This window comes from Molothrus aeneus, chromosome 1 (assembly GCF_037042795.1).
Source record: "Molothrus aeneus isolate 106 chromosome 1, BPBGC_Maene_1.0, whole genome shotgun sequence".
NCBI lineage: Eukaryota > Metazoa > Chordata > Aves > Passeriformes > Icteridae > Molothrus > Molothrus aeneus.
The window spans coordinates 45389058-45415484 of record NC_089646.1 but is presented as its reverse complement, the minus strand read 5'-3'; the positions used below and the strand labels follow the sequence as shown (position 1 = coordinate 45415484).

General features: G+C 38.3%; 1 protein-coding gene across 5 annotated transcripts in view; it reads left to right on the top strand.

Annotated features, from left to right (window-relative positions):
- The window catches only part of TRAK1 (trafficking kinesin protein 1), a 125757-nt gene that overhangs the window by 91683 nt on the left and 7647 nt on the right, over positions 1 to 26427 (top strand). For 2 of the 5 annotated variants that reach the window (XM_066556178.1, XM_066556187.1), the window contains 10 exons: positions 3340 to 3440; positions 4249 to 4357; positions 6147 to 6225; positions 6616 to 6746; positions 7250 to 7324; positions 8547 to 8684; positions 10297 to 10373; positions 12357 to 12593; positions 13525 to 13841; positions 18081 to 18410. In XM_066556178.1, coding sequence (XP_066412275.1) covers positions 3340 to 3440; positions 4249 to 4357; positions 6147 to 6225; positions 6616 to 6746; positions 7250 to 7324; positions 8547 to 8684; positions 10297 to 10373; positions 12357 to 12593; positions 13525 to 13841; positions 18081 to 18410 — 1594 coding nt within the window. Of the gene's footprint in view, positions 1 to 3339; positions 3441 to 4248; positions 4358 to 6146; positions 6226 to 6615; positions 6747 to 7249; positions 7325 to 8546; positions 8685 to 10296; positions 10374 to 12356; positions 12594 to 13524; positions 13842 to 18080; positions 18536 to 26427 lie in introns of those variants that run through there. The other 3 variants (XM_066556169.1, XM_066556197.1, XM_066556205.1) reach the window with 2 other exon arrangements.

Below are 26427 nucleotides of genomic sequence, written 5' to 3'. Positions count from 1 at the left end.
TCTTTCTAAATTGCCTAGTTTCTACTTCTTTTTCCTCTATGTATTTTGGCCTATGTTTCTGAAGCTAAAATGGCAGCACTTCCAATGCAGTCAGTCCTCAAATAACACCACCTCAAACCTGTGTTAACCTCTGGATAATGCAGCCCTCTAGACGTGTTATTCAAGTTCCAGGTCACCTGTCAGGGTTTGTGTTTTGATGATCACAGGTTCCAAAGTCCAGGTTTGATTTTGTTCTGTGTAAAGTGAGAGGAAAGGACAAAGTTTAATTATAATCTGGAACAATGGCTTAAAAAATGGAAATTGCTTTTGGTCTATTAAGAGTAGAAGGTAATGTTGTAAAGACAGAAATGCTCTTTGACTTGGTACTTGTATGTGTGCTTTTTGCATACAGTATAACAGGGTGTCTTTCTTTTGAGTAATTCTAACATGTTAAGTACTTAGTTGCTGTCAGGAAAAGCAAGTCAGCTCTACTCTTGAAACAGTTGTTCATGATTCAGTAAATATTGATTCTTTGAATTAGGTTCCAGGTCTTTAAACTGTTGTTCTCTGGGTGAAGATAGTTTTATCTTCTAATTAAATTATTTTAAGATAGGTACAGCTATTTCATTAATTAGTTCTGAAGCTGAGTAAAGCTGTCAGGCCAGCAGAGGCAATTAGAAGCCTGAAGAGATGAGCTATCACCATGCTTGATTTGTGGATGTCGTGGGCCTTGTCCCATGCACAGCGAGGGCTCAGTCCCTATTGCTGGATAACAATACCAAGATTGTGCAACAGTAACGTGGCAGCCTTAGCTCCAGAGGACACATGTGGTAGTGGCTTGTGAAAATGTAGAACAGGCTATTTCTGTTCATAAAACAAATTCAGTGTTTTGCAGTGTGAAAATATGTACTGGGTCAGTTTGGGATGCTGATAATACTCTTCACCAGCCTACCTGGTGCTGTGCTTTGGACTTAGGACTAAACCAGTGTTGATAACAATGTTTTGGCTATTGCCGAGTGATGCTTGCACAGCATCCACCAGGTTCTTTTCTTTTTCCTTTGTGCCCCTGCCAGCCTCCCCAGCTTTTTTTTTTTTTTCCTCTTCACTCTGTCCACCATCTGCACAAGATGCGGGGAAGCTGACCCAAACTGACCAAAGGGATGTTATATACCATATATTATTATGTTCAACAATAGAAGGTCAGGGAAAGGAGGAAGAATCTGGGATATTCATGGTTATGGTGTTTGTCTTCACAAGTGACAGTTCTGTGTGCCAAGGTCCCACTTTCCAGTAAGTGGCTGAACATGCACCTACTGATAGAAAACAGTGAATAAATTCCTTATTTTACTTTGCTTGCATGGGAAGCTTTGCTTCACTTATTAAACTGTCTCAGCAAGAAGTTTTTATTGCTCCCGAGCTTCTGAGTCTCTCCTTCATCCTATGGGGATTATGGGGCAGACAGTGTGCTCAGCAGGTGGGTGCTTAGCTGCTCACCAAAGTTAACACACCACAAAATGCTGCATCGTAGGGAGGGGTTGCTGGAAGTTACTGTGAGTGTTTCACAGTTTCACAGCCTGATTGAGATTGGAAATGAGCTTTGGAGGTCATCTTGTCCAAACCTGCTTCTCAAGCAGGACCCCCTGCAGTCCATTGCTGAGGACCATGTCCAGATGGTGTTTGACTATCTCCAAGGATGGAGACCCCATAAGCTCTCTGGACAACCTGTGCCAGTGCTCAGTCACCCTCACAATTAAACAGTTGCACCCGATGTTTGGGAGGAACCACCCATGTTTCAGTTTATGCCTATTGTTTCAGGTCCTGTTCCATTAAAAGATCCACCTTTCTGACTGTTCGCCCTTTTGGAGGTTTGGAATGCTCAGAAATGGCAGTAACAATAGTATCCTCAGTCTTTTTAATTCATAGAAAAAAAAAAACAGTAGCAAGAGCTGGAGATGATCTAGTGTACACCCACAGACAGCATCTGAATTCTTGCTTCTTAAAGAGGCTGAGTTATAATGTGCCGAAGGGAAGTAAATCGTTATTTTTGGTTCAGCATTTTCGCTCTTCCTGAAATGGAGAAAGCAAGCCTCCACAAATTAATGCACAAATTTTGTTTAATAGCTTTCTAAAATGTGATTGGATGGGGATGGTTTTTTTCCCCTTGCTATTTAGAACCCATGTCTCAGGAGGACTTGGTGCCTTAGCACTTCTCATTATTCAGAACAGTCATAGTTAAGTAAATGACCTTGTTTGCCTCAAATTCTGAACAATTCAAGTGCTTTTTTGGATTGCATCTGCTCTTTTGTTCGATGAAAATGGAGTTCAAATCTATGTAATTGATATTCTCTGTTTTTTTTCCTAATAATAACTACAAAGAAAAGTATGCTTACAATATGAAAAGCAGAAGTTTATTAAAAAGAAACATACTGTGCATTTTTTACATGGGAAAGTGCAAACTGAGGGCCAAGTCTTGCAGTGCAAGTGGAAGGGAATGGATGTGTCTGGTCAGTTATGCTGCTGCCATCTTAAGTCACAGCTGTGAAGTTGTGTAAATGCTACTGTCTAATTGGGCTTTTAACCCTTTTCTTGGAGAATTGCAATATAAAGTAACAAAGATTACATTTGTAGACTTCACAATTACAAGGAATCTTAATCACCTACATTGGATGTTTCATTAATTTTTCATGTATGTATATGCTAAGTATGGGAATCCCACAAACTACTTTACTGGAGCAAAAAAATCCCGGAAACTGACTGCAACCTTCACTGTTGGAACAGCCTCAGAACAGCAGCCTCCCACTCTGTGGTGGTGTTCTGCAGCTCAACCCGCACTTGAGTCACAATTGTACCCTTACTACACAAGCATATCAGTAATTTTATGTAAAGCCTTTTGGAGAGGAGGAAATGTCAGCCTTTGAGGCCTGCAAGGTCAGCATCCATGCCAGAAGGTGACAGTCATCACACAAAATGAATAAATGCAATGTTTGGCTTGAGTGTGCCACATTAATTTCTTGCTGTATCATTGCAATATATCCATTACTGTGCATGTGAATCTAGACTAATGCAACAGTGAGTCAGGATTGCTCATCTTAAAGAAGGTAAAAAATAAACATGTCTAATAACAGTGAATAATTGTATATTTGGACCAGTAAAAAATCATTTAGTGGCTACTTTAAAAGGTACACTTTCCCTTCTTTCTAAGAAATAAAAGAAATGGTTCTGGTCTGTTTCAGTCTTTCACTCTTGATTTAGTCCCAGATGATGCCTGGAGAGTGAATAACAGGCTAATTTGTGGTGAGTTTGCTTAAAAATGTGTCTGGAAAATCAGCTTACTGATCTGGGAGCTGTTTCTTTGTGTAGGTTTCTCAGCTGCGGCATGAGCTGTCCATGAAAGATGAACTGCTCCAGTTCTACACCAGTGCTGCTGAAGAGAGCGAACCGGAGTCCGTCTGTTCCACCCCGTAAGTTAGTCAATCTGCAGCGCTGAACTGTCATCTGTTGGATGATTTCCTAACTTTGAAAAGTGGTAAAATTGCCCCTGTATTGGCTGGTACTATAAATGGGCCTAGAATTTGGTGCAAGGTCCAGCTGGAAGGATTTGCACTGAGCCAGCTGGCTATCCAGGTGCCTACAGGAGCCAGGAGGGGAGAGTACACAGGGAGGCTGCTGGCACGATGCTGCAGCTTTCAGAGGAACTGGGTCACTGTTGTGCTGGGTCAGCTGTGGGTCTCACTGACAGCAGCCCAGTGCACCACACACATTTGCATGTGCTAGGACATGCTACATGAGTGACCTTTGTGCTTGAAGGACCTCTGAAGGCACTATGGAAAAATTCCAAACCAAGGGAAAGAAATAAAGCATGGCTTACAGCATGGGTTCCAGGCACTTAGCTTGCTGAGCAGCATTGCAGGCTCTGAGGAGCTGTCTGCCCTTGCAGAGTTATTGCTGCATTCTGATGGAGCATGTGCAGCATTAATCAGGAGCTACTGGATTGCTCCCTCTAGTAACATGGTTTCTTTTCTCATAGCCTTGGCTGAACAACTTTTCCATAGGAAATGGGCAAAATAATAAATAACATTTTTAAATGTTCTCCTATGAAATTCACTGCAAATTTATTGCTGCCCAAAAGTAATGGCATGAATAAGCTCATAATAATAAGTATTTCATGTGGCTCTGTTTGCTTTTGGGGCCTGTGTTCAGTCTGTGCTTCTGTAAGATTGGCCATAATATATGTAAAAATTATTTTAAATTGTTGCTTTTTCCTACAAGGCTGAAGAGGAATGAATCTTCTTCCTCCGTCCAGAACTACTTTCATTTGGACTCTCTTCAAAAGAAACTCAAGGACCTTGAAGAGGAAAATGTTGTGCTTAGATCTGAGGTGAAATTGCTCTCTTTGTTTTGATTAATATAGTTGTTCGTCTAAATGCCAGAACACAGGTATTGAGAAGCTTGTATTAAAAGCTGAGAGTCTAACTAAGACTGTAATTCTACATATAACATGGTGATTGTTTAATCACCATCCTTTATCCTTTTAAATGAAGGAAAGGCTGAAATGTGGAAGCTACATAGAATCACAGAATTTTTAGGTTGGAAAACAGTTCTAATCTCATCGAGGCCAACCTTTGACCAATCAATACCTTATCAACTAGACCAGAGCCCTGAGTATGATGTCCAGTCCTTTCTTGAACACCTCCTGGCACAGTGACTCCAGCCATTCCAATGTCCTATCACATTTCCTGTGAAGAAATTCTTCCCAAATGAAGCTACATGCAAAGCAGTAAGAATGTGCAGGAACATGGGCAGATTTTGGAGTCCAGGATTGCATTTTGAAACAGGTTGTAAAGGGCTGACCTGGCAGATATATGTGACTTGAGCTGCAGATCTCAAGGCTGGCATAGTCTCTGATACCAATTCAGTGTTTGTCAAAATGCAATTTTCTAGCCTAAATTTGCATTACATTTCTTCATTTTGTGTTTCAAGTCAAGGCAGTTAATATTTTAAATTGAATGTGCTTTTCTTCTCTTTATTTCTTGTAATATTCTGTTTGTTTCACAGATGACACAGTTTTTTAAAGTTTAATAATTGAATATGAAGTGAATAATTTCATATTTTCAATCCAACTTTTAAACATGGGAGCGTGTTACCACTTTGCAAACATGTAGCAGAGTATAGCAGGAGAGATACTTTTGGTCTAAGAGTGAATATATGACAACAGAATGTTACTACCATTTTCCACTGCAAATGCAGGGCCCATTGTAAATAGGTAGTGCCACATCTTTGCACAAGACACCAGGTAATGGAGACTGCTATGCTCTTAAGAGAGAAGGTACACAAGGAAGATGAGCAATAGATGGTCTGAGAATAATGAGCATTAGAACTGAGAGAGCCACTGCATCAGGAGCTCTGGAGTAGGAAACCCCATGCAGCACTGCCTTGCCATCCAGGGAGATGAAGTCTGTGCCAGCAAGACACAGGGTGAAGCCAAATCTGAAACCTGTGAGCTGTGCAGTTCTCTGTAGATGCAGTCCCTGGGTGTCTGTGCATGCCCCCAGCTTTGGGAATAGATTACAGACCCACCGAGGTGGTGCCAGACAGAACCAGCTGGCTGCAGCCATGCTGCTCTTGGCACTCCCAGAGTCAGAGTGGAAAAGACAAACCAGGCAAGGAGGTTGCATTAAGGTTTTTTATGGGTTACAGTGCCAGAACTTTTCAAATAGGATCAAATAGCATGTTTTTTAAATACCTGAATGTTTAATTTAGTTATTTAAACCAAGCATTTATTTAGTTTTTGATGATACCTAGCTTTGCTCAGTGACTGGATCAAGTTCTGCATGCTAGTATGTCCAAGCTTTTCTTTTTGTATTCTTTTGTATGTCCAAGCGTTTCTTTTTCTTTTTACTTTTAGTGCAAAATACACAAGTGACATCTAGTGGGGATATGGTGATAATGATGCAAGTTTCTCCATACAGTAATGTCTCAGCTGAATGTTCACCTGGCCTCTTTTTCCAGAACATGTGGGAGGACAGGCAAAAACTGTAGTTTCTCACTGTCTTCCTGAAGGAGTGATTAGAATAGCTTGTCTTTCTGAAGCAGATGGAAGTGCAACAACAGACTGGCAAAGAACAAATGTGCTAATGTAGCATATTTGATGTGGATTTCTTGAACAGGCCTGTCAGCTGAAGACTGAAACAATTACTTATGAAGAGAAAGAACAACAACTTGTCAATGACTGTGTAAAAGAGCTAAGTATGTGCCTACTTCTTTATACTTTTTTGAGATAGGTCAGTAAAAATCTGAAACAGATCAGTCAGTCATGTTTTTCTGTGGTAATTATTTTCCTTTTACAAATGGTTATGAGGAGAAAACTTCTGGGCTGAAATTTCACAGCAGAAAATGTTGGCTGAAAGCTAAATTTTTCTCATTTAAAATTAGTTTTGCATTGAAAGTATTCGGTCTTCTTTGCAGCATGAGCACTTGATGCCTTTCTGGTTGTGTCCTACTGTGTTTTTCAAAAATACCTAACTGTGAATTGGGAGTAGGATTCTGCTGAAGCAAGTGATGTTCCAAAACAACATCTTTATGCTTACTTTTCTGATTTTGGGTTTGTGATGTTAATTGTAATTACTTATCTTAAAGGGGATGCAAACATCCAGATTGCCAATATCTCGGAAGAGCTAGCAAAGAAAACTGAAGATGCTGCCCGGCAGCAAGAAGAAATCACTCATCTTCTCTCTCAGATAGTTGACCTGCAGAAAAAGGCAAAAGCTGTAAGCAATCCAGTTGAGAGATTACTGTTGTTATTTGCTACTAATGTAACTGGAGGCCAGATTAAAATCCTCTCTGTACTAGAGCCTTGAGGAAATATTCCACCTTCCTTATGTGGATGACCTTGTTTGGTGTTTAATATCTGGAATACTTGACTAGAAAGCATCAATTTATTAAAAGATGCATAGATGGTTTCTTAAATGCAATAGTTTCAATTATTTTAAATATTAGATAAAAAACTGCTCTGAGTTATGTTCGTGAGACAAGAATGTCAGTGCAAGTATTTCAGTGGGCACATACTTGTTTGGAGGTTCTTTTAGCAAGGTGCATTCTAATGCTGTGTGTTCTTGTGTTAACATTATAAAAGTTTTTAAGTTAATGTGTAGATTAATATTACTGTGGAGGAGAGGTGAGAAAAGTTACAATGTTCCTACTGTAGTATATGAGACAAATATCACAGGACAAAACATCACAGTATTTCTAACATTTTTTTCGCATGTTTTAGTGTGCAGTTGAAAATGAGGAACTTGTCCAGCATCTGGGAGCAGCTAAAGATGCCCAGAGACAGCTCACAGCAGAGGTGAGTACATTACTTAGTAATACAATAATTTAGTAGCTGAGCAATGACTGTTCACTTTGCCATGAGAGGTTCAGTCTGAGTTGGATCAGAAATATTAAATAGTTTTGCCTGTGTATATGGAATGAAGGAAAATTTCTGGTCCTAGTAGAGTTCAAACCCTTTTCTTTCCTATTCTCTGCTCCTTCAAGTGACACATGTTTTGAAACACAGACTTATGGGCTGTACAGGAACACCTTTAGAGGTTGACTTCTCTAGGCTGGTAATTTCTGCCTATTTTAACTAGTGAGATAAATGGAAGAGCTCATTGATGCTCTGTTTGTTCAGTGTATAAACATAAGGCCATCCAGTATTTCGAGTTGTCTTATGGGTGCTACATTTGCATGAAAAAAAATGGACAAGATGGAATTAATAGAGCTTGATCCCTTTGGGATGTGTTTTGCACTTGCACTACTTGGTAATGAAGGTGGGAATGGCCAGAGAAGCTTTTCCAGTTGGTGGACCTTTTGTATCTGTGGTGCTCAACAAAGGTTGGGCTCATGCCTCACCATTGCTTTCTTAGGAAAGAAAATGAACTGGATCTCTTTTTCTAAACCAAATAGCTTATTTTTATGAAAGTTGTAGGAATGTGGTGTTTCAGACTTCTGCCCCTTTGCCAAACTTAGTTGAAGTGGCTGATGAACCCAGAAGCTGTGAGGGCACACAGACATCTGTAGACAGGGTGATTATATAAGGTGTGTTTCCTGAGAAAGCTAAAAATAAGTCTTAGACTGTTGAAAGCTATACGTGTATATGTATGTTTGCATGGAAGTCCTGGCTTTAAAATTCCTAAGTCCTTTGGACCATTGTGGAATGTCTTGTCCTCAGAGACCATGGTGTTTGCCACTGTGGTCATCATGGCAGTGATTAAGCACTAAACCAGATCAGACTAAAGATACTTTTTTAGCTCTGTATCTTCTCCTTGACAATGTCTTCACATGGAAGGAAAGGAAAGAAATGGAGCAAAGAGTTCCTTCCACATTGTTACCCTCCCTGCCTGCCTTCCCATCACTAATCCATGTTATTAATGATCCTCCAGTGATACTCAGTTGTTGGAGATCGATTCCTTTAAAGTGGGATATTCTTCCCAACACCATTATTGCTTACCAGTATTAAAAATATTAGCAGGATTTTTGTGGTAATAGCGCACCCCATAAGGTCTTGGGCTGTTTTCTGTATGTTACAGTTGCGAGAGCTGGAAGACAAGTATGCAGAGTGCATGGAAATGCTTCATGAGGCTCAAGAAGAGCTGAAAAACCTTAGGAACAAGACAATGCCAAATGCTATATCACGTCGGTACCACTCCCTTGGTCTCTTCCCTATGGTAAGCAGATTTAAGGGAAAACCTGCACACGCCAAGCAAAGGAAGTGTGTTTGCATCTGGCTCACAGCTTCAGGGATAGGATGCTGGGTCTGAGATAAGCATGGGTGAAATCTGTATTTGCATAGTTTTAAAGGCTACCTGAGCAATCAGTTTTGCAAATGTGGTTCTGAAACAGTGGTGCTGTGCAGCTCTGCCTGCAGCTGTATGTGCTTATACTGTGAAACCTGGTTAACAGGTTAAGCATTAACAGGTTCTTACACACTTCTGTACATCTTTGTTAGGCATCTCCTGTACTGTGGAGGCTGATGTTCATTAGGACCTTGCTGTTTGTCTTCAATATCCTTGGAGATAAAACTTCTTAATAACATAACTATGGTTTCCAGACCTGGCATCTTTCTCATAATTTATAATATACATTTTAATTCTTCAGTCTAAACCTCTGAACAGGGTTAAAAGCACAACTTCTTGTTTTATAGTGACTGAAAATTCAGTGGTTCATTAAAAGAATGTTAGTTGTTAATCTGTATTATGGCAACAAGTTATGGTGGTTTCTCTGGTGTTACCAACTTTCTTTACCTGATTTCATGTGATTATGACATTTAAAACTCAGGAAATAGGCAGTACCCTCAATGAAATGAAAAAAAAATGAGTGGATAAGAATGTGTGCAGTGACTTGCTCAGCTTGCCTGAAAGTAGTTAGACATTGCCTCTAGAGTAGTTAGATTACTTCTGAAGGCGATGGTATCAGTGGCTTCTTTTGAAATACATTAATGTAATCATGCAGCAAAATCTGGCCTGCCTTGTCTTACTGCTGAAGAACACATTTGATTTGTGCTCACAAGTAAATTGCCAACAAAGGCTTAGCTTGCCTTTTTGTGCTCCCTTCTGAGACTGAATGCCAGCCAAATTAAAGTGCAGACATTTAATAATACAAGTTGTACTTGCAAAAATAATACAAATTGTGCTTGCACAAATACAGCTGAAAGCTGTGAAAAGTATGCTTGTGCTGAGATAGGTTTATATTTTTTGTGTGAAAATGATTTTCAAACATTGAATCATGGGACAAAAGATCATTTGGATTTGTTAATGTTTGATAGTAAGACCCTGCACCCAGCAGTAAAACTTAGTGACCAGCTATGGAAAATTGATGGCCTGTTACCTCTAACCTTATGGAGACAGTATATAGTGCTTTATGCCAAGAATCATGTCGTTTTTGTGGATGGGTGGATAATGCTGTGGGTTTTATGTTTATTCTAAATGAGAACATAAAGAGCAAAACTTTATACATGAAAGGTGAGTGTTACTGAGTATGGAATTCAGTCTGGGTAGTTAGATCATGTTGTTGCCTACAATGCTTTTTTAAGGTTCTTTGGCAGATATTATGTATCATCAGAACGTACATACTGCAGGAAAATGAAGCTAAGCCATATTTTGTCAGTGCTTTAAATACCTACATTAGTTTTCTAGTAATTTTTCATATTTAAACCTTCCTTTTTTCTTCTAGAAACACTCTTCATTATCTATTATTTTGTATAAGTAATTTATTATTTTCTGTCATGCCAACCTATTAATGCTATGATATTTGTTTCTCTTTTGTGCTTATTTTTAACAGGATTCTTTGGCAGCAGAGATAGAAGGGTCAATGAGGAAAGAACTGCATTTGGATGAACCCGACTCTCCTGACTTGGCGTACGACTGAAAAGAATTGGTTCCTAATTGATTGGTTATATCTGAATTTAATTATTTGATGAGAAGAGAAAAAACAGAAAAGAGTTGAGCTAGATATTTAGAAAGAAATATTTCTAGCTGAATGTGAATAATAGAGAGAAAGGAAAACAAATTGCCTAGTTTTTGGGGTGTTTTTATTTTCTCCTAAAGCTGCTAAAAGAAAACACCTATATACTGGCTTTGCTTTGTCTTGTAAACTTCTTTCCTCATTGATGAGTGCTGAGAATGAGAAAAGGTTTGTTTTCTTGTGTGTTACCATGCTAGTTTCTTCAGCTACCAGTTAGAGGAGGAGTTCAAGTTCTTGGTGATTTTTATAACATAACAGGTTGATCTAATCCAGTTTTTACAGGAAGAACATCAGGGCAGTAAGGGATTTGGAATGGTTGGGTACTTAGTGTGATGCCCATTATACCTGTGCTGAAGTTCTGTTGAATTAAACAAGAGAGTAGTTTGAAACAAGTTAAGTGCTTGCGACAGCCCCAAAACTATAGATAGATACAGCTTGACAGAAATGGCCTCCCTGATGCCAGTTGCACGTGTACTCCAATAGGTTTATCTCACAGATTTGTACAAAGCATGGATTGTTTAATTTGAAATAAGTTAATCCAGTTTACAGGGTCTGTTACAGAAACAGAGTTTACAAAACAGGACAGTCAGGGAAGGTACAGAAACCTTCTAATTGCATTTACAAAATGCCTGACGCATACATTGACCTTTTCTGAGCCTGAGCCAAGAACTGCAAATGAGGTTTTGACAGAGTGAAATGTTGGTTAGAAAAATGTAAGATCAGAAAGTTGTGAGCATGCTCAAACCCCATAGGATACGTTCATCCTTTCAGTATAATCTAACTTAAAGCTAGTTTAACTTCTTTAGAATATCTTATTTACTTTGCCTGTACCAGAGGAGGATACTTTTTTTTGGTTACGTGACTTGTCTTGGTTTTATTTATTTGTGCAGTGGTAGTAACTGCAAGCTCCATGGGACTATTTATTGATAAATACTCTTAGATTCGGCCTCATAAAGATATACTACTCTAGACCTAGAGCCTCCACACAAAGGGTGCAACTGTTGAGCACCCATGGACAGAAGGAAAGAAATTTAAATGACATTAAATAGCCTAAGGCATGCAGTCACTGTTACAACCTGGTAGTGTTACCTTTCAGATAGAAGGAATGTGCTATCCTTGTGTTCAGCCATTGTTGAACTGTAAAATAAAGCAGTGGTGGCATTGCTACAGCATGATGTAGGGTGATTTTATTTTATCAAGAAATTTCTGCTGAAGTGTCATCTGATGTCAGTCTTGAACCAGGTGAATGATGTTTGTTATGGTATAAAGACAATGCTGATAAAGAATAAACTGTAGAAGTAGGTCAAATATTAGGTTTCCAGCCTTGACAGCCTTTCTCTCAAGTCCTGGTCCATGATATTTCTGGGATATTTTTCCTTTTTTTTAAGTACTGTTTAAGGGGACTGGAAATTGGGTTCAGAGAGAAGAGATACAGGACTTGCTTGCATGGAGATACTCAGGAGAGTAAATTCAAACTCTCTTTTAAAATGGATTAGTCAGTTTATAGTTAAGAGTTGAATGGAGATCAATTCTGGTTTTTAAAATGTCATTTTTACATAATGACTTTATGGCACTTTTAGCTGATGTACTGAAATGCTCTTTCACTTATTTTTTGTTAATATTTGAAAGGGTCCGTGCACATGATTGTCACGTGTTCTGTCAAAAATATGGAAGAATTATGTTGATGGATTGAATGTAATGGCCAGACTGTAGCTAGTATGGGACCTAATGCATGCTACTTTACAGAACTATATATAAAACCAAAGTGTTTGATAGACGTGTGAATAGGAAAGGCTGTTAATAAGCTGTTACCTGTTTCTCTGTTCCCTCTCATGGTAATAAGTTATTGAGTGATTAACTGTGTGTGTGTTTTACAGCCATCAGAAGCGGGTCTTTGAGACGGTGAGAAATGTCAATCAAGTTGTCAAGCAGAGATCCATGACTCCGTCACCAATGAATATCCCAGGCTCTAACCAGTCCTCTGCTATGAACTCAGTCATTTCTAGCTGTGTCAGCACTCCACGTTCCAGTTTCTATGGGGGAGACATCTCTAACATTATGATAGACAACAAGACCAATAGCATCATCTTAGAGACAGAGTCCTCGGACAACGGGTCAGTACCAGAGCACTGGAATTTGCTTTTGCTTTCTTTCTGACATAAAGGTAGTGTTCCTGTTTTCCTCCTTTTGTCTTTTGTAGTGCAGTAATCACAGTGGCATACGTCCTCAAAATCTATTTCGTGCTTATAGTTTTTGGGCACTCAAGTTTATTTAAAAAATAAAGCTTTTAGAAAGTACTGTGTATTGATCAGTGTCTGCAACTCAGACCCGTTCTGAGATGCAACATCACCAGATGATGTAAAACCACCCTTTGTTTTTATGTGTCAACACTTAAAAATAATTAAATTTTCACCATGTTACATAAATGCCAGGGAATTCTGATTCCAGATGCAGCTACAGTTAATTGTTTTGATCCTAAAACTGAATAAAGTATGCATCTGTAGGTTACCTAGTATGAAAACTTACGAATGAAACTAATCGGAACTTTGCTTTTTTAGCTACTTGTCTCTTCCCCCAGTACAGCTCCACACTATATGCTGTATATACTTTTCATTAAAATGGCTTCATTTTTCAAAACAATATATGTTTGTCAGTATAATATACTCTTGTGACTCACTGTTGTGTTCTTACAGCATTGGCCCCTTAACATGGGGCCTGCTTACCTGAGTTTACATAACTGTGAGAGACACACAACAAGTAGACAACTCTCACCTCTTTGTAGGAGGAAGCTCTTAAGTAAAGTGCAGGTTTCCAGGCAGGAACTAGGACTCAAAATTTTTACTATGGAAGAGAAACAAAATACTGGTATTTGCCTTTGAGGTCTTCAGATGAGAAGCAAGTTGTTCCCAGACACAGTAATGTAAAGGTATTGGTGAGTGTCTCAAAACTGTCATATGGAAGTCTAAAACATTTCTAAGAATGTGTTTTTTCCCTCCCACCTTTTTTTTTTTTTTTTATTTTTCTGTGTCCCCCTTTATGTTTTAGAAATGAAGACAGGATGAAGAAGCCTGGAACTCCAGGGACTCCAGGCTCCAGTGACCTAGAGACTGCCCTGCGTAGGCTCTCCCTCAGGCGCGAGAATTACCTCTCAGAGCGCAAGTTCTTTGAGGAGGAGCAGGAAAGGAAGTTGCGGGAACTGGCAGAAAAGGGAGAGCTCCACAGTGGTTCTGTTACCCCCACAGAGAGCATCATGTCACTGGGAACTCACTCCAGATTTTCAGAATTCACTGGATATTCAGGAATGTCTATCAGCAGTCGCTCCTACCTGCCAGAAAAGCTTCAGATTGTGAAACCACTAGAAGGTGATAACAAAGGGCCTCGGCCTTTATCTGTTGTTATTAGTGACTCTTTGTGGTCCCTAATCCATCACCAGAAAGCAGGAAATCTTTGCAATACATATTCTTTTTACTTTAGAGACAGTACTCCACGCTGTTGGTTTGAGATCTTCTAACTAATATATTCTTCCACAAGCCTTAAAAGTGTTAGGAAACAATCCCAGCCAAAGCAGTAAAATCAATATTACAGGCCACACGTGCACATCATCAGTGCAGCTTTACATCCAACCTAAATGTTACCATTTCATAATTGGAAAAGGAAGGTGGATAAGTCTATGAAATCTAAACAGCAAGAGTTCTGTAAATTAGTATCTGGAAAGGCTGTTACCTACTTCAGTTAGTCCAGTTGGTCTAATAAGACTGTTACAGTGATTCAAAATTATCCCTGGACTTGATGGGTTGTTTGAGTGGTCACATGATTCAGTATGGCTTTGTGTTTCATGTGGGAAATAGGTGGGGATTTTTAAAGTCAAATTTCCTTCATACATTGTCTCAGAAAAAGGCAAGATAGAGATAGATGATAGTCAGGGCTAGAGCTGTATTTCAAAGTTCATTTCAATAGACTCTTTTAAAAAAAGCTGTTAAAGCAAATGTAGTATAGTCTGCCTGGCTTTCTTCAGTTGTTCCAGGTTGTAGCTGGAAGTTAGTTGAGTCAATTCCTTCAGGTTTTAAACCAACTTAAGTTTCCCTATAGTACTTCACAGATACACTAGGTAACATCACTTAGCTTTGGCCTCTGTCTCTCTCTCTCTTTTTTCCTTTAACAGAACTCTTGTATTACATTGCATTGTGTGTGTTTTAATTGCAGAAGTTCCTTTTTTTTTCATCTGTTTAGAACAAATTTATTTCATTTATAAGGAGCATAGAGCATGACACGTACTCAGAAGCAAACATAAGCATAAACATATTCTTATGTCCTGAAGAAAGTGATGTACTGTATCAACCTATTCAAATGAAACTATAGCCATAGCACATAGACCCATACTGTTGAGCAGATTTGAATAGTTTGTTTTCATGGCTGCTTTTCAATGGTGATAAAAGTTCTTGTACCAGATAAAGGAAAGGATGATCCCACTTTGTTTCAGTTTCCCGTTGCTACCACTGTAATAGATTTCTGTCACCATCCCATTATATCTGCTTTTGTCTTCCAATAAACTCTTAAAGTCTTTATCATCTTTCTATCTGTCTGGGTTTTTTTTTTCCCCTTGATTTTGTTCAATGTTTACACTGGGTCATCATTTCTCTCTTGAAATTATTGCACCTTTCAAAGTACTTCCCATGTTTGGTTTTAGATCTTATTTGTAGCATGTTTGTGTCTGCCTGTTTCATAAGTTTTGTGTTTGTTAACTTGTATTAACTAAATATCTTCATGATTTTGTTTTTCATTTCAGCTTGGTTTATTTTCTGAATATTTTTCATAAAAAAAAACCTTTTTTTTTTTTTTCAACTTCATGGACGCCTTCAGACTACTGGGGAAAAACAGTCTGCTGTACCTGCAGACTGCTATAAGTAGTTGTGTCTTTGGTTTTATTACTGTTTTGGGTGCTCATGTCAAAAAACAGAAAAAAAATTAGTTCAATAATAAATTTACTATATGTTAATGACTTCTGCTCCTTTAAATCAATCTTTTAAATCCCCCAGGAAAAAAAGTGGCAGTAGAACAAAGAAATTTATCTTTTGCACCTTTAAAAATCAACACATGCTATCTTTTAGTCAAACAGGAGGATTGCTTGATGTGACTTGTTTTAATTATAGTCCAGTGAGATTTGTTTGTTTGTTTTGGGTTTTTTTTTAACTATGCACCTGTGACTCGTGTCATAAGAACAAAATAGCACTATCTGTAGGAAAACTAAAAACTGGGATTGACTGTGTCTTCATCCACTTCACTGCAGTTGTGGGAGCAACACACTGTGAATTTCTAAGCTTTCTCTGATCCTCAAAGCCTATGTGCAATTATGCAGAGATACCAGGAATATAGGAAAAAAGTTTGCTTTGTTCATATACTTATTTTGTTCTTATATTCCTTCTTCCTTCAGTGGCATGTCCCACTGTTATTCAGTAATTCCCTCATGCCAACTGTTTCTGATAATTTACAAAACCATCTGCTAGGAAGCTGGGACTGAATGTAGGCGAAAGAAGTGTTGTATTTCCCTCTTTTTTGACTTCTGCAACTTTCTCTTTTTTTCTTTTTATTGGGGATTTACAATTGTTGGATTCCCTTGTACACTTGTGTTCATTTTCTCTATAGGAAATTAAAGCTCCCTTGCACACATTTTATGAGATCAAGACTAGGCTCATGTATACTCTTGTTTATGATGGAGCTAAGGCCATTTTGATTTCTGCAGATTTTCAATAGAAATGTTAAAGCTCAAAATGCAGATATTTTGGTAAATATATTTCCTATGGAAAAATATGAGATATATATTGAAAATGAAGCGCTTGTATCTGCTGAGTTTATTTTAAGTTTTGGTGTGCTTTAAGGTGAAAAAGATTACATCTCCAGAAGCTAGCATGTAGAAGTTAATTAACTTTTTTATATTTGCATACAGTGCAGAAAGAAATTTTTATTTCCTTTGTTCTTTAATTCTTGGAGTAGACTGACAGAAAACCTCTGCTCCTAGGTTAAGGCTTGACAATATTTATCACTTCTTCACATTCTGGGGTATTTCTTCTATATGAAAGGAAAAAACTTGGCCTTTGTGACAGTTGAGAAATAAATACAAGTTATAAAGCTGTCTCTTCTCTAATTTTGGGGTTGTAAATAGTTTCTACTTCTTGAGCCTCGAGGGTGCAAATTTTCTCTAATCCCTCTAGATTTATTTAAATAAAAGCAAAAAAAAAGATAGGGTAATTAGCCAAAGTAATTAGCAGATCCATTTATTCTAAGCTAAAAAATTACAGATCTTAAAAAGTGATATAGGCTTAATTAAAATGCCACCCATTGTTCCCAGTCATTCTAGAGAAAGAGTTTTTTCCCTGTTCACTTCCCATTTACCGTAAGCTTCCTCAAGTGCAGTATTTGAAATGACAATTTTTCTCATTCCATAGGATTTTTTTCAGATTGAAAATGTATATGAGAGCCACCCCTTCTCTAGTTATTGCAGTTGTTTAAGCTTTTACATACACAGTGTAACTAATTGAATATTCTTGGACTTTGAATATGGGTGAGACATTTGTGTGCCTGTTGAACGAGTGGGTATTTCACTTTGCAGAGAGGGAACAGGAAAAAGACTGCAAAAAGTGCTCTGATTTGCAGGCAGAGGTGAAAAGAAGGATGTTTTGTTTTTGTCATAGGACATGTGTGCTTTTAAGTCATATTTTTCAACACAGTGATGGTGGGCACACAGGAAAATGCAGGCCCCAGTGTTTAATTGCTACTTGAGGAACCAAATAAATTCTCCCTTGATTTTACTGGGTCCATCTTGGTGTATATATGAATTTTTCCTGATCCATTCCTGTTTCTGACTGTCTCTTATTAAACCTTGAATATTGAATGCTCTTCTCTGTAAAATACACCTCCCTTTTCAAAACATTTCTCTGCCAAGGATGAAGCTACAGGTACAGTAGCATTTAGTTATGTAGTAGTTGAATTCCTGTAGCATAGGGCCCACACAGGTATTTAGCCTCGACGTGTAGTTCAGAGCTGTGTATCTGCTTACACGTGCCTGAAGTTGGTGGGGTTTTCTAACGGATGGTAAAAGCTAAAATTGCTGTGCAGTCTGTGTGACTACTGTCCTCCTGTTAGCCACTGGCAGAAAATTCTGGCATGTTTTCAGCACTTGTCTTAGTTTGAGCTTAATGTGGGAATATGTGGTATATGTTCCTCTTAGAGCTTTCTGTGATGGTGCTCAGATCAACTGCTACAATGTAAATTCTTTCTACTCCTGCTTAATCCTGTGAATTGAAGTGGATGAGGATATTTACAGGGAGGGGATGTGCATGTGCACAAGTGTGCTGCTTCTCACCACCAGGCTTTGCATAAGTGCTGATGTGATCAGTTTATTACACACTGGTGTGGAAATGCTGAAGCATAGATGAAGCAGTTTTGTGCTGTAGCATGTCTCCCTAGACACATTAAACCCAGAAACATTACAGGTTTGGAGCTTCCAAACCTTTGGTCTTCTGGATAAATTAAGTGGGACTTTGTGTTTTAGGTCCTGGATTGCTTACTAATTGATTTTGGTTGTCTTTCTGTTCCCTTTCAAGGTTCTGCCACTTTGCACCACTGGCAGCAGCTGGCTCAGCCTCACTTGGGTGGGATTCTGGACCCGAGGCCCGGGGTTGTCACTAAGGGCTTCAGGACCCTAGACCTGGACCTGGATGAAGTGTACTGCCTTAATGACTATGAGGAAGATGAGACAGGTGACATTTCTTACAAGGGCCTAACTACCTCGACGCCAGTTCAGCACACAGAGACCTCAGGTGAGAGGTCACAAGCACAAGTGACTGTTTCAGAGAACAAGAATAACCCCCGCCAATCTCAGGCTTTCACAGAGGAGATGCAGGAGCCCGCGACTGACGATGATGAGGGGTCTGGTGAGGGAAACTCATTAAGTCCAGTAAAACTGACATCTTTACAGGATTTTGATTACTGGGCCATTCTCACGTCTCTTCAGAACAGCATCCATAATATTGCTTTGTGTGTAGCATCTGCACGATAGTGCGTGCAGTGGTTAGAACATAACCATTCTAACATTGGCTCAAAAATCGTTTCTTTGATAATCTTTTAATTTGTTTTTCAGTAACAGCATCTGTGGTCAATATTTTACTCTATTTTGATAAGAGAAGGCTGCTAAAAGGAAGTGGTTCATTCACAAAACTTTGTGTGGCATGTATTCAACTTGTGTGTGTATTTAGTGCGCACTCTTAAGTGTCTGTAATGTACAGATTACATATATTTTGTATTGCTGCAGTGCAGATACTCTTCTGACAGTTTGTAAGAGGTGATGCCATATTTTAGATGTTTGTACTTTGGGGAAAAAAACAAAGACTAAATGATTGGTGCACTAAAGGTTCCTCCATCTTGCCTTTGCTGGAACAAATGGAGAGCCTTGAAAACCACCAAAGAAATTCTGAAAGTTTAATTCACTTACCTCAGACGCAGTTACCTATTTTTAAAGTCCTTCTGAGATAAAGAATTAAGGGAATGTTTTTATTGCAGTGACTAATAACATTTCCCTTACTCTTTCTCCACCACACTATTAAACCCTGTCTTTCCTATTTATACCATATTAAGACATAAACATTTCTAAGTGACACAGTACTGCACAAGTTATTAGATACTCTGACACTAGAAGTCTGACACTGACACTAGAAATCTGTTATTGCACAAGATTACAGAATCTCAAGACTATAGAAGTGTTTTGAGTTTGTGTGATTTCTCTCTTGCTCTTGGGATTTGGGGGTTTTTGTTTTAATAAGCTATATAGTCTTCATTAAGATTTGCCTCTGGTAAAGAATTATATTTAGTCCAGATTCAGAAAATTGCCAGAACTCCTTTTTTTCCCAGACCTCTTGTGTTTGTATAACTACTTTAAATGAAGACACTTCCTTCCCTCTCCTTTTTCTGGGGTAAATCATAATTTAATATTTGGCTGGTCTTTGGAAGATTAGATTGTCTCAGGGCGAAACAATAATATTTCTGTTATTATCATGACATGCAGAGTATCTTCAGCTCTCACTGCAGTGGCAGTTCAGTGCTTTCAGCTATTGAATATAAGCTACTTTCTACAGTCAGTTGTATTAAGGTTAAACTTTGAATCATGGAATCATTAATGCTGGGAAAGACCTCTAAGATCATTGAGTCCAGCATTAACCCAGCTCTGCCAAGTCCACCACTAAACCATGTCCCCAAGTGCCATATCTGGAGATCTTTTAAATACCTCCTGGTGACACAACCACTTCCCTGGGCAGCCTGTTCCAGTGTTTCAACATCCAAACCCTTCAACTTCCCTTTCCATTGGCAAAAGTTGTCCTTGTTCCATGAGATCCCAGAAAGAAAGTTTATATTATTTTTTATATTAATATGAAAATAAATAATGCCTCTTCAGGCAGTTGTGTGGCATTTTGGATATTATCCAGGTTTTTATAATTTTGAAGAGTCTGAGTAACAACAGCAAGACAAGCTGGAGATATAAGAAACATGGACTGAAATAATCAAAGACTGAAATAACTGGCCTTTTTAGGATCTAGGGAATAAAAGATTCAACAAAATATATGATTAATTTTAAAATGTGTTGCTGTAGAGAGGAAGGGAACAAGCAGTTCTTCATGAACTCAGAGCAGAGTAAATGTGAAAAAAATGTTGCTTGGGCTACGTTTTTAAGAATTTTATAATTTTAAGAGTGTTCAACACAGGAACATGTCAAAAAAGTAAAAGACTCATTGTCATGGGCTAAACATAGATAAGGATATAGTTTCGTTCCTTGTTGGTTTTTTTTAAAGAACAAATTAGTCTTAACATTTCTGGGTAATAATTTGAAAGACTTCTTTCTTTCAAGTAGAGCAATAAAAGTAGGCCTGCTCCATGTTTACAAACTGGTAAGAAAGCCTAGTATTTCCTTCCATTTTCTGTCTCCATTATGATTTGAATAAAGGTCACTGTTTATGAACAGGTTATTTACTGGTTACTGCTGACTTTTCCTGGGAAAAGTCTATTTAGACAGGGGTTTTAAGTAAATTCCCCACCTTATAAATTGACAAAGTAGAAAAAAATCAATGAAATAGCTCTAGTAATCTTATTTTACCTTGTATTGTTTGCTGAGTCATTTTAATACATTACAGAAATAAATGGGTCAAAATTAATATCTTTGTGTAGAATGAACAAGTGCACTGAAAACTTTAATTTCCCATTCTTTTGCCTTCTTTCAAATTGTCCTCTTGTGTAGGATTTAGGAGTATCCATGAGCTGTCATATCATTATTGGTTGTGTTGCTCAAATGGAGTAAAGACACTGTGTCTGCTTTTTGTTGAAGCAATTTGTTAGACATTGTACAAGGAGGAGATGATTGTGGATTTTTTCAGAATAGGCACTTACTAATGGAGCAATACTTCTTAGGATCCACAATCTGCCCACTGAAGAATATCTTTTGGGAGAAGGAGGTGCACACTTAGCTTCTGAGTTTATTTTGTATTTAAATATTGTGCAGCCATTGCTTCTCATTGCTTCTCCTCAGCATTCTTTCTTCTAGATTTCTGTGTAGGAAATTCAAGGTAGGTAGGGGTGTGTATGGACATGTGGCACCTCATCATTAGCCCATCATGAGTACAAGGTTACAACATCATTGCTTGCCTGATTCCAGTTGGAAATTGCTTCCAGTTGGCAAGATAAAGAACAAACTCTTGCTAAAGAATGTGGAAGTAAAATAAAAAGGGAAGGAAAGAAAAATCTTGCACACAGTCTCTAGCAATAGTGCCTTTGCTTGTAATCCAGGATAGCACCATTGTGGAAAAATCTCATTCAAGAGGTCTGTAAAAGCCAGAAGTTGTCGTCTTACACTTGCTGTTGGCAGGCCATAAAGTGTGCCAGTCTAGAGCTACGGGTCTTCTAGCCTCAGATCAAAATGTCTTTAGTAATACAGTGCCTACAAGGACCTTCCCAGCAGGTGTAGATCATCTTAGTCTGTTGGACAGGTTTCTGCTTCAGTTGATTGTATGCTCTGAGGTTTGTATCTTGCCTTTTTTGCACTGGATATGTTCTCTGTTACAGTACTTACAAGTACTATTTATATTGCCATTCTCTGTGTGCAGAGTGCTGCTCTAAATGAGCCCAAGCACTTACTTTAACTTCACGGCTCAGGACAGCAAACACTGCTGGTGCCAAAAATATCTTGTAGCCAAAACAAGTGTATTCAGAACAATTGTGAGATGTTCTATTCTTGGGATAGTTAGAGTCAGAGATCATTCTGATTAAAAAAGGAAAAGTTATGTTCCTTGTGTTTTCTTGTCCATATGTTGAAACCTGTAGTACCCATTGATCTATAAAACAGCTTCTTCACCATAAATGCATATTCTATCCCAATTATGGCACTGAACTTTTCAGGAGAAGTTAGCACACATGTGACATATGGTCTGCAGTTAGTCTGTTGGAGCCACATACTGTGTGTGAGTAGAGTTAACTTTATGGAGGATTGCAAATTCCAAAATTGCAGTTCTAGCCTAATACACAGGAGTAGGTTGAGTTTCGTGTATCACTTGTGTAGACTCTCAGCGTAAGTGGAATTGTAGAGAAGTTACAGGACACCGTGTTCTTAAAATCATCTGGGACAAGTAACTTTTGTTACAAATTTTTTGTAACCTCAATATGTTTTTTTTGTTCTGTGAAAGAAACTAGTATGTTATAAAGCTGTACAGAATCTGTTCTGGAGGGATGGGTTGTTTGGAGCTGGCTTTTTGTTTGGTTTGTTGTGGTTTTTTAATTCACAGGCTGTTATGCTTCCCTTAAAGAAACAAACAAAACACCAGCCATTCAAAGCACTTAATAATGTTATGAATTTTCTAATTTTGAAGTTGGAAGGGCTACACTTGATGCAGTGTCTGCTTACTTGCCTGCTAGTATTGGATGCATAAAATGGTCTTTCAGGACTTGCGTTTGTTAGTTCTGCTGACTGATTGCTTTCAATAGACATGTGCACAGCACCACAGCATCAGCACTCTTGTACTTCATGCTTAGACCTTAACCATGACATGGAGGGCTTTCCAAATAGAGGCCCAAAATCACAAGAACACATAATGAATGTATTATGTTTGAGTTGTTTTTAGCAGCATTACTACACATGCTTCTAAAAAGTGATCATTGTAAAAAAGCAATAAATTTTGTAACTCTTCTTAGAACTAAGGTATTGATGCATATTTAAATATATTTTATTTTCAAATGGCATGAGTATTTTCACAGTAATTATTTTTTTAAGAAAAGCTGTCAGCAGTTGCTTTCTATGCTGTTAAAATGTTGAATTTTAATTTCAGGATCCTAGCCTGCATAAACTTATGTTGAAGCTACATTAAACACTTTGAAGTCTTTTTCCATCTATGCTCAATGGTCATAAACGTATGAGAAAGTTATCTCAGCCAGAACACCCTGTCCAAAGAATACCTGCCTTTGTTCAGTTTTTCCACTCTTTCTGTTTCCAAAGGCAAAATAAATGAAAATTTTGGAAAATCAGGTATTCAGAAAATAATTTTGTTGTTTAAGAAACATAACAAAAGCCATGCTCCTGGTGCAGACATGAGTTCCTGGAGGTTTTGAGTATTCATGGTTGCACCTTTAGGAAAGCACCATGTTCACATTTTACAGCTGTTGTTTTTATCACTTATCTTGTAGTAGTGGTTCACCCAGGTATCAGATCCAGCTAAATCTATATTCCCCCTATTCTCTCAGCCAGGCATTTTCAGAACAGGTAGCAGTGGATATCAGAGCTCTCACTTTTAGCCACCTAAAGGGGATGAACTTTGCTAAATCTAGACACTGCATGAAGCCACCGTCTTGTCCCCTGGATCCTAGTGGGGTTTTGTGACCTAGTTTCCTAGTAATTTCACCTCACCCAAGGATGGAATTGGTGGCACAAACTGGCAAAAGTGAAGTCCATAACCTGTATTCTAGATGATCACACAGTAGAAAAAAAAGAGTCTCCTAATGATCCTTCGTTATCCTCTTTTAAAGTAGGCAGAAGTTTTCTATTCAGCAATAAAATCCTAATGCTTTAAAACACCATCTGTTGCTCTAAGGATGCCTCAGTCTGATTGTCATTCTATCCTTGTTTCCACAGCCTGTGCTAAAGAGATGCCCTAATTCCATTGCACTCCCTGCTCAAATAGTAGGGAACCAGGTTCCCCTCCTTTTCTTGAAACATGCCAAAAAAATGATGGTGTAGAGTGGCTTGCTTCACTGTTGTACTAAAGCATTAACTTTGTGCCAGTCTGGATCAAGCCATACTCTAAAGATTTCCCAGCTTTTTTGAAGTTAATTTCCTAATAAATCGCTATGTGCCAGAATATGTGTTTGTATAAAATGCAATGATTTATTGGTCACCCTGAGCTCTCTGCTTCATCACTGTTATTTTGGCATAACAACAAATTTGAATTTTGATCCAATGGTACAAAAGTTAATGGTATCTTAGTATAGCTGCTTCTTACAAGTCTTCCTCAAACTTAATTTGTATTGACACTTCTTGTGGGTGGGGCAGGCCACTTGTTTACCTACTGTAACTTTGTACCTTCCTCTGCACAAGCTTGTTGAAAATCCAGTTAAAATGGCCTTTTGAGAGTTCCCTGGGCAGAAGTCAAGTCCTGAACATACCTATTTTGCTGTTTACACCTAGCAGAATGGCCCACAGGCTCTTAGTCCTGCAGCTGGATCTGAGACATAAAATCAGTTTTGTGTTTTGTGAGGAAAGTCCTGTTTGTTCTACCAGAAGATGGAGCTCTCTGCGCTCAGTTTGACTGGAACCTGCCCTTTTTTTTTTCTCAGTATTTTAAAAGGTGTTTTTACAATAGCGTTTGTACTTACAGAAGAGCCCCTTTCAGCTATGATGGTTTACATTTTTCCATAATGCCTGTGAATTTTTTGAGAAAACTTAGTAAGATGAAGAATCATTAATTCCTGAGTGCTAAAAAAGCAGAAATTTTAGGTTTAGATTTAATTTTAATTTATGGGGAAAATGCACTAACAGTTTGCACTGGGTTCTTGATGGATGAAATTACACGATGTTTCTGTAAATTTTGTTAAGCACTGAATTATGCACAGATTCTTTTTCATTCAGATATGAAGCCTTGTTGGTAAACTACGACTACTTTGGAAAAGAGAGTATAAGTAAGAAATTTGTTTCAGACAGTTACATGCAGCAGATGTTTATGTTCAAGAGAATACTTTGACATATGTAAATGGGAAGATAGTCTTTCTTATTAGAAAAATGCATTGCTTCGTCATGAACTTACACCATCTCAGGAGATGACCATTCCTATGTAAAATTACTAAGTTAGAAATTAATAATTTTGTTTCTATTTGATAAACTTTGTTCATTTACAGCAACAGGTTCTCACTCTTTTTACTGTGTCCAAAGGACGGAAAATGCTACAGCAATATGATACAACCCATTGTTGACTGATGAAGGATGAAGCTGGTACAGGACTTTCTTAGTGGTATTTGAAGGGTGAAATATATCTTTGGAAATTGATAGATTTTTTTCATCACTTCAGTTTGTCTCCTCTGATTAGAGCTAGTGACTTCTCTACTTTTAGCAGCCTTCTCCTATCTTTGACTCATTAATAGCAATGAGTCTTGCTTTTGCTAATGCAGCTATGTTTCTTCAATGTGCCTGTCTCCAATCTGAGGGGATGCTCAGTGGATATTACAAATGGGGAAAATGCACTGATTGTATTACAGCTATGTGCTTTGGGTTGAGCTTGCAATCTTAAACCAGCATTGCTTTATTCTGTTCTCTATTCATCATCCAGGGATAATTGCTTTGTTTCTAATTGATTTATGTTAAAGTCCTGTGTTTCTCTAAATAACCAATCTTTTCATGTCCAGTTATTTGAGTTCTTTCTCCAGATTTTCTTATAACTCTCTACAATATGGAGAGAATCATGATTGCTAGGCTGTGCTCCCTTGTAATAGCTTTTGTAGTGCTCACACTAATCTCTAAAGCAACTGGATTCCTGAAGCATCCTAATTACCATCTCTGGAGGTGAAGTAGAGCTTGTTGTTATGTTATGCCGTGCTAACATTTGAGTGTGTTAACATGACACTCCAGTGGTCCTCAGAAATATCCTTCTCTAATGTACAGCCCTACATTCCAGTGCTGACTAGGAGTTACCTCACACTGTATGCTCAGCCACTTCTGCTTCCACTGTCCACACTGCCCATGCTCTACCCTTCCCACACTGCTTATCTGTGTTCTTAAAGGGCTACCTAACCACACACACTGTTTTGGAGCTGTGATACTTTATATGCGGAAAAGGGAACACAGCCACAATTAAGACTTGCCTTGCTTCTGCTGAGCTGCTCTGGGAGTTCAGGATGGTGTCTGGTCCAGCTGGTCAATCTGTCTGTCTTTTGCAATGTGTTCAATAGTTGTGTACTGTGGTATTAAAATGTGGCTTAATCAGGGAATGGCTCAGAGGGTTGGATGGGACTGGTGGGGAGGGAGCTGCACATGGTTTTTATTGTGCATGTCTTTTGACCACTGCTAAGTTTGGTTACTAAGTAAGAGAACCTATGCAATCATGATATCTTTGATGTAATATTTAACTCTGGGTGTTTTTCAACCAGCTTTTCAGATGCATGGCTCTTAAATTCTGTAGTTATTTTGCAGTGACCACAGCTGCATTATATAGCAGGTTAACACAGCCACAGAAGTATTCCTACTAAGAAGAAAGAAGTTGGCCTAAGTCCTTCATTTTCAAAACTAAGCTGTATTGCTTCTTTCCCAAATCACTGATCTATCACCAGAGTGGCAGTTTTACAGCCACATTTATTAGGAAATTTGCTTACAACACTGTCTACAAATATTCAAAAACTGCTATACTATGCAGCTGAGGACATTTTTAAAGAACC